Genomic DNA, 11,099 nt, shown 5'->3' with positions numbered 1-11,099 from the left:
GGATCATTGCTTAAGCTCCTTCATTTGCCAAAAAAAAAGAAAAAAAAAAAAAAAGAAGGCACAATAAGAAACACAGCTGCTTGTGATGGTTCCACCCTCCCTTATTCAATTGTTCAGCGGTTTAACATTCAGCCTGAATGTTGCAGACCTACTTTTGATTCTCTCTTCTAGCTGAGAGGATTCAAGGCCACATTGTTCCAGCCCTCCACTTGAGTGACCTAGCTACAAAACAACTGAGTTAATAAGAAAAAAGTAAAAGGAGAAAGGCATTTCACCATCAACGCCTTCATGTTATGCTGGCTCAATTCAGTGAGAACACTTGGAGATTCTGAGTGGCTCCTACTGAGTTTGCCAGGGACTGAGAACTGCAGTTAGTCTATAGAACCAGTGTTACTGGCTGCAGACAGACACAGAGACCTTCTGCCTCAGCAGTGTGTGGAGGTTTAAAAGTTCTTTGCAAGAGAAATCCCAGGCCTCTGAATTACAAAACAAAAGTATGTTTTTATCAGTCTCTGACATGTTTGTATCAGAGCATTAAATGCCATTAAACTTGAGAAGGTAAAACAAAGATTCTCCCAATGGCACGGCTAAGAACAATAGCATTAGTGAATTACAGTTTGTCATCACAAGACCAAATGGCATATAAGTGTTGCTATACAGCAACAGAGCCCTGGCCCATAAGCAAGAACTAGGGTTTAACCATTAGCATTTATTGCTATATATAAATACTAGCTGCCTCACTCTGAGCTTCAACAGTTTAGTTTATATCACAGGTTTTAGTCTTTCATATGCAAACAAAGTTATGTAAATATATGAATTTGAGTTTGGGGGATTTTTTCAATGCTAATCTTACAAAACAAGAGTGTTTACTGAGATACTGAGAAATGCACAAGCAGTGTACCTGGTACAAAGGCAGCCTTAAGTTATTTTGAAAACCAGTGCTTTCCAAACATACACTATGTGCTTTTGTACGTACACTGGCTCGCAAATTTTCACTTTCTTTTGTAAGGAATAAATTCGATTAAAGAGCCCAAATTCAGTGCATACTGAGAGCTACAATTTGAAAAATCCCGACAGCACAAGTCCTTGTTGTGGTAGGAGCAGAGCTGCCGCGCCGAATGAGCCCTTCGGGACTCAACGAAAACAACGAAGTACGTTGTGAGCTATTTGCCCTTCAGCTAAGCCGGTGCTAGGAGCTGTAATGCCACCTGCTGATGGTTCCGGAGAGCGGCCGCACGTTCCCAGGCAAGCCGGCGGCCCCCGCAGGCATTGCTGCGGGCCCGGGCTGCCTGCAGCCGGGGGCTGTGGAGGGTCGTGGCCGCCTTCCCCTCCCTCACACAGGCAAAATGGGTTTCACTGAGAGCTTACAAAGGTTCTTCTTCGAGTTTCTTATCTCTGCCCCCTCTAAATGTAAATATTTTCAGAAGGAAAAAAAAAACAAAACAGCAACTAAGAGAAAACTTATTTTTGGAGCATGTGGATTTCTTCTGTCTTTTCTGGAAGCATTTTGAACCATTCTCCCCCCTCCCTGTTTTTCAGCATCTTCCATACTTTTTTTTACAGGCCTGCTGTTGCACCCTGTGCTCCCTCAGGTGTCCAGACAGCCTCCATTCTTTTACAAAACTAACTGGGACTGAGAGCAGAAGCTTCTGAGCTTTTTCTTACAGGTACCAGTGAACGATTTTTACAGCTCTGTGCTTCTCAAAAGACGACAGTCCTAGTAGGTTATTCGTTAAAGAACAGTGTAGTTCTAAAACAAATAATCACTGTCCTCTAATGAAACTTATTAAAAGTTTAGTTCATAATAGCAGCCTACCAAGAAACAGCAGAACGCTCTCAGCCAAATGACTTTTCTTGATTTTGTAACCTAAATTCTTATGGGATAACAATGCAGTTCCTAGAAGTGACAGAAGCAACTCTAATCACCCTTTCTCTCAAGACCAAAAAACCAGAACCACAACTATTCCAATTATGGCAAAATTGCTTCAGAGTGCTGTAGCAAATCTGCTATGCGTTCCATACCACAGGAGCCAGAGGATATAATTATGAGAAATGGAACAAAAAGGAATGCCTCCTTCTCACACACCCAAAGCACCACTCTCAGCAGAAGCTCTTAAAACTACCTATTGTATATCGTTTCATTTGGAAAGTGAGAATAACATTTTCAGATAGAAACCCAAAAGGACAGAGACAGCACACCTTCCTTCTTCGCCTAGCCCCATTCTCATGGTGCTTTGAAAAAAGATGGGAAGAGGAAAGAAAGGGAAAAAATAAATGGTTGCAATGAAACATAATGAATTCTATATTCTCACTCCTGCAGATCTGGTAAGAGGGATCACTCAAGCATTCTACTCACAGATGGTATGGGTTTTTTTCAAGAAAAAAATAGGAATTACCATATAAGGTTTTAGAAAGCAGTATTAATATTGTATTCAGTGTAAAGAAACGGTAGTGCTAAGGTGGTAAAACACCCTCTTATTACATCCATAAGATTTAAACATTTTAATGTGCAAGTCTAGGACAGAAATCATTAACTTACAGTGCATGAAAATTTGAAGGATAGGAGCTTCGTCACTGTATGTGCTCACAGTAGTAAATGGAGTAGTTGGTGAAGTACAAAAATCAGTATGCTTAAATGACTTATGCTTCATTTTCAAGGCAAAAATAGACAACAGCACAACTGCATACAGTTGCAAAAATATTTACAGATATGATTAGATAACAGTTCACTTCTAGCATGAAAAATTTAACGATGTACTTAATATAGCAGTTTTATTTGAAAAGTTATCATTAAAAATGTAAAAATCTAGATAGGATGAGTAGCACTGATGTTTTTGCCTGGGCCTCCACACTCACAGATCTTTGTCTCCAAACCTCTATCACTATAAGCTGTCTTTTCTCCTGACTCATTTCCGGTTTTATTACACAGGTGCAACTGCGCCTGAGAAGCTCCAGAGTCCACAGAGGAAAAAGCTGGAATGTTAAAAGTGTATGTGAAAGGTACCAACAAGAAAAAAAGAAAAAACAGATCCTGAGAAGTAAAATTAATGGAGGGGCAGAAAAAAAAAAAGCTATCTGCAGGTATCAGGAGCTTTGCTCAGTCATCCTTGTCTTTTGCTCCATGTTTCAGGATGCGCGTGAATTCAATGTAGTTGAAATTGCCCTTTTTGTCGATAGGTGCCTCTCGGTACAGCTCATCTACCTCTTCATCTGTGAACCTGTCTCCCATCGTGGTCAGCAGCTCTCGCAGGTAGTCTTCCTGAATGAACCCTAGAATATGACGTAAAACACAAAAGGGAAACTATTTCTTAGCTGAGTCTTCGAAAGCAGTAGGATGAACATAAGAGAGTCACGCAATTAACTAATACAGCATGTAATACATGCATTTGCATCAAGAGCCCAAAATACTTTCTTAATTGAACTCTAAAGAAATTCCTCAAATGAAAAGGGGAAGTGGGTGGGGGAAGGGGCAGAAGTTTGATGCATTTCATACAGGTTTTTGAAAGGAGGGCCTGATCTGCTGTGATCTAGTAATACCTATTTCCATCTGCTGATTTTCAACAGCTCAAAAACCAAGTTCCTGTCACTGCTAGTCTTTATTACACAAGTTGTTCTCTTAATTGATTTACATTTCTCTTTACTTGATTAGATATACTTGCATGACCTCTGTAAACTAGTTTCCTCTGGGGACTAAATAACCACTGTTTGGCTCTTCAGTGCTGCACAATACCACTGCTGGAGGTGGTTTATGTGGATACAGCAAACTGCTGGCAAGCATCCAGGGAAAGAGTTCATAACAGAAAAGACTGTCAGGCAGGACTGAGCAAGTTAACTCAGGAGGGAGGAATAACATTTACTGTGGGGAGGCAGAGGCAAAGAAGCTAGCCAAAACAAAGGTAAGACGTATTAAGTTATATTATGCTAAAATTTTAGCAGAAGATTTTTATATCTTTGTTAATTTTCTCCAAAATGAGCAGTTGGCTTAGTATGTTCTGTTAATTCAATTTCAATAGATGGGCAGAACCACCAGTTGCCAAATAAATCCAGGAAAGTTTAGAGATTAAAAAAGGAATGCACGTAACAAATGGTAGGCATAAGAATGCAGAAACTGCTTAATGTTGAAGTAAGACTTAACATGCCTTTAAATGCACAACAGTCACTTCATTTGAGAAGGAAATTGGTTATTGAATTTCAATTGGAGAAGCATCAATAACAGAACGGAGGAGATACAAGTATGTTAAAAAAACACCCACCACCACCACCAAAAAAAACAGTAAACTGTCTAGAACAGCTGGAAGTCATAAACAGACACCCAAATGAACTAATGCAGATTCAATTAGAATGTGATTTAAAAAAAAAAAAAAAAAAAAAAGTTCTGCTTTGGTAAGTGTTATATAACTTAAGCAAACAGTTCATTAGAGAGACAAAACCAAACAGGTAATCAGAGGACCAAAAGGCAGTCAATAAGCATGACAAATTATCATGGGATTGGTGTATGCTGTGAGGAAGGGAAAAAACCCACACATTAAAACATATGCTAATTAAAACAGCATCATATCCCAATGCAGAGAAGCCCTTGACCACTGACTCCAAATGAAGAAGGCTAACAGCAATTTAAAAACGGGGAGAATGTTCAGTTAGCCAGGCCCGTCTTAACTGGGTCAAATTTTTGAGTTGTCTCTTTGCAGATGTGCGTAAAGGTGGGGGAAGAACAGTTAAACAGATGAGGCTCTCTACTTCTGCAATCCTACAGAGACCAAGTAGTCACAACAGATAATATAAGGATTAGTATTCAAAGAATGCAAGGCCTTTGGTGCTGCAAGTTTAGCCCTGCGGACTTAGTTGCTTCTGTAGGAACAGTTAGGTGTTTAAACATTGAACTAGGTTGCCAGACTAGGAATACACTAAAAGTTTTAGCAGCACAGAACTGTAAAGCAAACAGTACTCCCACTCTGTCTCACACACAGCTTCAACATAGGTGGGGAGCAACAAATTAATGAAGCAAAATTTAACATTCAGCCTGTAGGAGACAGCACAAAACAGATGACAATGCAGGATCAAAGAGCAGACAAAAGATATACCAAGTGCAGACAGATCTAACTTTTATACTAATGTCATAGTACTACATACAACAGTAATGCTGAAGCAATATATCCAACTAGATTTGCAATACAGGAAACAGAAGTAAAACCCAACAAGTACAAGTAACTTATCCTCATCAAAATGATCTGATTTGTATTGTTCTTTTTGTATTGTTCTTTTTAAAAAGAACTGACGTAGAGTTAGAAAATCAGGCTCAAAAGACACACACACCTGGAGATTATTAAGTGAAGAAAAAGCTGGATATGCTTTTGTTCATTTTAAAAAGGAACAAACTGATCAGAAGCCAAATCTGATAATAAAATTAATAAATGGCAAAGATAACATGGGTCCTACAAATACATTACATGTTATTTTGAAGACTGCGTTTTGACAATTATGAATTAAAAATCAATAAAACATCATAACTATCTAACATGGTTCCTGGTTAAAAATCCGAGGATAGCATAAGACACAAGGGAGACTGTGGAACCATTATCCTCAAATCATCCTATGACTAGACAAAAACATTTACCACACAGAGTTGAAAAATCAGTCTTATCAGTACATGGGGGCCTGAACTAGTAACTTATTGTTTACATAGATGTAGAACCTTACTGTTCAAGAGAACTGGTAGCACAATAATTTTCTTTATATCCTAATTCACAAGCTCTTGTTTGGGAGGACACAAAAAAACCCTGTAGCACAGTGAGTCAGACTACCTGTGGAGAGAAAATAATTAACCTACTAACAAAACTTCCTTCTCTAGGAGATGGTAAAGAGATTTCCCTTGAGAGGGAGGAAGTCAATTAACATTTGAAAAGTCTTTACCAACAGAAAGCCTGTTTACCTACACCTCAGCAGGAAGGGGATGCTCTTTGAAAAGGCAAAAGGTGCTAAAAATACACAGACCAAAAATAGCTGTTTGAAATGGAATCACATCCTTTGAAAGGTTCAGAGCATATACCCCCAGGTTAGATTGAAATACTGTAGTGGACATTTGTGAGGAAAGTTATAGGTGCGGTGACATCTCCAGTACAGAGGCTACACAATTTCAGCATGCGCTATTAAGACACGTTCACAACATGTGAAAGCACTGATATTCTGTAATTCCTCAGAATTGTCCTAAGGATCCATCCCTGGTTCCTACACACTTCTCGGGAATCTTAGCCTACATGAATGAAGAAATAAAAGCATAAACTCTAACATCAAGATTATACGTGCAACCTTGAAAGTCTGATACAGTAAAACTGAGCTCTGTATTCTCCTCTTTCCCCCCACCTTGCTATGCAAGTCAATCCAATCTGTAATTTCTGACTTCTAGACCCCACCCTGGTTTTATCTTTAGATCATTAGGGCTACAGCCCTTCCTGCAACCTGAAAGCAAACTCAGCTACAGGTAAGAGCATGACACATGGCATTTGTCATCAGAGCCATAACATACACGAGGCAAGATGAGTGTTCAAAAGAGTTTACATAGGCTCAACAGCCTGTCTTGAAATACTAAATACATCGAAGAATTCAGATGCACCTCAAATCTACTGCAGGGGGAGGACAAATGCAGTTGTATTACAAATTTCACATCTCTGACGTTTTCAGTGTCATCTTCTTAAAGCAAATCCATCTTATTTTGCATTTTGAGGAACATACACACTGCCTTCTTAAAACACCCTTCTTCAAAGCCTCACAGAACATTACTACTAGTCCTCAGTACTCACACAGAACAGCCAGCCAGTTTTTCGTCTCAGTAATACGTCAGATTCTCATTACTTGGTAAAATATGCCATCTAGAAGGATTACCGTGTCATACTTCATTTATCAAGGTGCAAAAATCAGCCTACTATTAAGAAACCCAAATAAACAACATGAAAATATGCTCCTCTGTTCCCACCAAGTGACTGGGTTTCACCCATGTACCTGTTGCTTCTTCATCAAAGCAGGCAAAAGCATTCCTGATGACATCTTCTGGGTCTGTGCCATTTAACTTCTCACCAAACATTGTAAGGAACATAGTGAAGTTTATGGGGCCTGGAGCCTCATTCATCATGGCATCCAGGTATTCATCTGTTGGATTCTTCCCTGCAGAAAACATACACGTAGGTTAAAAAAACCTCAAGATCAGATACACAAGCAAAGCCTTTATTTTTCATAAAATGCCATCACTTTTATTCACAGCTGAGAGTCATGGTAACAGATCCCTGAGCAACAGGTTAGTAAATGTTATATTATTCTATTGACAAGAGAGAATTATTAGCTAGACAGACAAGCAGCAGAACCCCCTGCCCTCTCTCCAGACATTACCGAGGGAGGCGAGCATGTCGTGCAAGTCCTCTTTGTCAATGAAGCCATCCCTGTTCTGGTCGATCATGTTGAAGGCCTCTTTGAATTCTTGAATCTGTGACTGATCAAACATGGCAAATACATTGGAAGTGGCGCGCTGAGGGCGCTTCTTGGTGGTCTTCGTCTTTGCTTTTTTGCTAGACATGTTGATTTTTGGACACTAGAGAGAGAAGTAAATATAGTAAATACAATAAGATCAGAGTTAGGACTTAAAACTGTATTAACGTTTAACATTAATGTTCAGAGATAGAAAACTCCTCTAAGACACTTCTATTTCCTCTCATCGGAACATACGTCCCTAATCAAGAAGGGAAAAAGAGAAGCAGAAAATAAAAACAAATGAAAGACAGACTCCTAAATAAATAAATCACTAAAAGAAGATGTAAGTTAAACTTTAATTTCAAAGGGACAGCTTTTGTAGGGGACCCTTTCTTGATACATGCACCTGCAAGAAGGGAAGTAAGGCTGGTCTCAAGTCTAAAACAGTAAAGTGAGGTTTTGAGGGCTGTCAGTAATCCTGTGAAACAGCTCTGTACGGATATGGATATACGAGAACTGTGTAGAGGAAGAAAACACAACTCAGTTCACCTGAACAAACTCTTAAGTGCCTATACACCTGACAGCAGTTAAGTAGTTGCTATTTTGCATAGCGATGGATCTCTGTGCTTGCCTTGCCTTCCGAAAATAAGAAAACTGTGTGAACTATATTTCTGCTCATACCAATACCTATGCAGTGACCCCCACCCCAAGCTTGGACGTGAAGGGAGAACGAAGCTCAGAGACAACGCTCCAGCGAGCCCAGCATTCGAGGTGAATTTTTATTAAAAAAAAAAAAAAAAAAAAAAAAAAAAAAAAGGGGGCTGATAGCTTTTTTAAGGGCGCACAGAGTCTAAGAACTCCTGCCCTCCCCATGAAGAAACGACGCCACAGGCAATGGCGCCGGCTACCCCCCCCCCCGCCCTCCTCCGTCCTCGCCGCCGGTTGAGGCTGAGGCTCCGGCAGCCACGTTCGTGGCTGCCGGAGCCTCAGCCTCAACCGGCGGCGAGGACGGAGGGGGTGGGGGGAGCCGGCGCCATCGCTTCTCCTCAGCGGCAGCTGCCCCAACGGCTGCCGCCAACGGTCGCTGGGTCCCCCGCGTCTCCCAACGGTCACTCTCCCCGCAGCCCGTTCCCGCCCCCCAAACACCTCCCCACCGGCGGCACCCAGACCCTCCCCGCCTCACCTCAACGGCCGCTGCGGGGACCCGGTGAGAAACAAACGGGTAAGGGGGAGGAAGCGGCAACAGCTCCGGTGCTTCCCGGAGAAACCATCGCCTTCCTCAGCGGCGGGGGGCGGGCGGGGGAGGACGAGCGGCGGGTTGGTGGCGGGAGAAGCGGCGAAGTGCGGCGGAACGGCAGCGAGAGCTTTCCCCTAACGATCGCAGCCCTACTCGGGGCCGCTGGGTCGGGATGTTCCCCAAACGGCTTCTCCGCGTCCCCCCCCGCCTCTCCGGCAGCTTTGGCGCAGCCCGGGGGAAGTCGCCGCCGCGCAGAGCGGGAAGGAGGGAAGCTCGCTGACGCCTGTCACTCCGGAGGTAATGACTCCCTGAGGAAGGGGATGCTGGGAGAGGCCAGAGGAAGGGTAAATCCGAACCGCCTTAAAAACGCGTGTCTGAGATCGGGGATACGCCGGGGGCCGCCGCGTTCAGCCGGGCACCTGCACCCCCGGAACGCCCCGTTCAGCGCTCGGGTTTTGAGAGGTGGAAAAGTAGTTCTGGAGGGTTTGGAGTCGGCAGGTTCTTCCCATGTGCCTGTTTTTATTTCACGTTGAAGATGGAGCTTCGGTCCCTGCCCATGGAGCTTCTGCCGGCGAGTGGAGTGGAGCATCTCCCTTATGAGGAAAGGCTGAGGGACCTAGGGCTCTTTAGCTTGGAGGAGACTGAGGGGTGACATTGATGTTTATAAATATGTAAAGGGTGAGTGTCACGAGGATGGAGCCAGGCTCTTCTCAGTGACAACTAGTGATAGGACAAGGGGCAGTGGGTACAAACTGGAACATAGGAGGTTCCATTTAAATATGAGAAGAAACTTCTTCTCAGCGAGAGTGACAGAGCACTGGAACAGGCTGCCCAGGGAGGTTATGGAGTCCCCTTTTCTGGAGACATTCAAAACCCACCTGGACGCCTTCCTGTGTAACCTCATCTGGGCGTTCCTGCTCCGGCGAGGGGATTGGACTGGATGATCTCTAACATTCTGTGATTCTGTGACCGCGGAGTTGACAGGTTCATGGTGTCATAGCAGTGAGGTTATTGAAGCCTGATGGTTTGGTAACATACTGCCTGAATTAGCAAGTGTAAGGTGTTATCCTTGCATTCAGTCTTTCTCATGTTTCACTTTAGGGATCAGAAAAATTCTAGTTTGCATCCTTAAGTTTGCTAAATGAGTACTCCTGCATGAACAAGAGTTACTGCTTCCTGCAGCCATATATTGTAAGACCCCTTGGAGGATTTATTCATGCTTGTATTTTCTTTATGAAAGTAGTGCAAAGGTTAACACCATTTTTATTTTTTCTTTCTTCATTTACTAACGTAGGGCCTCAAAAAAGTTGCGGTATGAGCTCTTTTTAGTGCTCCTCTGAGGATGAGGTCTGAAATGACCTTAGAAGCAGTTCGGTTTTAGCCTGTGACCAGTCGCTTCTGTGTTTTTGAAATTTTTCTAACCTAAGTGTTTATTCACATTTTGCACTTTGAAGTCCCGTGTAAATCACTTGGGCTTCAAGAAGCTGTTGTTCACTACACAGAAGCATTCTGAAATATTGTCAGATGGGAAAGCTGCACTGTCAGTTCATCATTCTTTTAACTGCTTTCCTACCGGTTATCCATTTTGTCAGTTTACAATCAGTACTTTTGTAAATAGTAACTGTTAAGAAAAACAAGGGGAAAATAGATGAACAGGCTTTTGCTGCAATTACTAATTATATTTACAAATGTAAATGGATTTAATTTAGACACTGTATATACTGAAGTGAATATATACTCTGGAAGTTGCAGTCCCAAGTTTAAAGTGAGACACTGTAATTGCTAAAAGGCCCAAACTTCCTTTCCCTGCCCTCATCTCAAACCAGAAGAGTTATTTCATGAGGACTGAGAACTTGGCCTAATTATCTTATAAGAATACTTCCCCAATTAATTTTAATGTTGCTCTTCTAAAATTTGCTTCAAAATGCAATGGAAAATATATTAATTTCTGCAGAATTGAGAGCGCACTCATGGAAAAAGTATTGGGGGAAAAATCCTCTGTACTTACTAGACATGGCATGTAGTTTCAGGATAATAATATGCAAAGTGTGAGTGGGCAGAAAAGCAGTAGAAGCACCAAGGTAGTAATGGAGTTATTAAAATACTCCACGATGATCTTGAACAACAGAATTGTGTGTTGAAATGTAATTATGAACATTGTTATTTGAGATATTAATTGAAAATCCTTTCTTCAGTTACTTTAAATTGAACCACTGGTGCAGATGTGCTATTCTATATTGTATTGCTTTTCATTCTATTAAAAAAGTGTTACATGAAACCTGTCACCGTGTATGTTGTTATCAGTGTTTAACTTGCAAATATGTGAGAAAAGGTACAGGAATGTTACTCGGCTGGTATGAGATCAGTTCTTAGTGATGAAATTGTCTGTCTGTGTGTCTCACTT

General features: G+C 41.8%; 1 protein-coding gene and 1 long non-coding RNA gene across 2 annotated transcripts; one reads left to right on the top strand and one right to left on the bottom strand.

The window, feature by feature from the left end:
* Positions 1-2,487: 2,487 nt before the first annotated feature.
* LOC309435968 (myosin regulatory light chain 2, smooth muscle minor isoform-like) lies at positions 2,488-9,510 on the bottom strand. The gene is made up of 4 exons (XM_082044777.1): positions 8,642-9,510; positions 7,381-7,579; positions 6,997-7,158; positions 2,488-3,270 (listed from the first exon to the last, which is right to left on the bottom strand). Exons 2-4 carry the CDS (start codon positions 7,562-7,564, stop codon positions 3,098-3,100), a joined length of 519 nt encoding a protein of 172 aa, XP_081900903.1. The 5' UTR covers positions 7,565-7,579; positions 8,642-9,510; the 3' UTR covers positions 2,488-3,097.
* On the top strand, positions 7,586-10,973 carry LOC309435969. Its single transcript, XR_014183258.1, has 2 exons — positions 7,586-8,229; positions 8,583-10,973. It is a non-coding gene; the product is annotated as an uncharacterized lncRNA (long non-coding RNA).
* Positions 10,974-11,099: the final 126 nt, after the last annotated feature.

Source organism: Streptopelia decaocto, assembly GCF_964273445.1.
Source record: "Streptopelia decaocto genome assembly, chromosome: 2".
Taxonomy (NCBI): domain Eukaryota; kingdom Metazoa; phylum Chordata; class Aves; order Columbiformes; family Columbidae; genus Streptopelia; species Streptopelia decaocto.
Note: the sequence above shows the minus strand (reverse complement) of the source record. Positions and strands in the feature narration are given on the sequence as shown.

What these genes read in the sequence shown, in the direction of transcription:
- LOC309435968 (XM_082044777.1), bottom strand. Translation starts at nt 7,564, where the DNA reads ATGTCTAGCAAAAAAGCAAAGACGAAGACCACCAAGAAGCGCCCTCAG. An exon ending in CGACATGCTCGCCTCCCTCG is followed by an intron (nt 7,159 to 7,380) that starts GTAATGTCTGGA and finishes TGTTTTCTGCAG; the next exon opens with GGAAGAATCCAACAGATGAA. An exon ending in CTTTGATGAAGAAGCAACAG is followed by an intron (nt 3,271 to 6,996) that starts GTACATGGGTGA and finishes GTCATATTCTAG; the next exon opens with GGTTCATTCAGGAAGACTAC.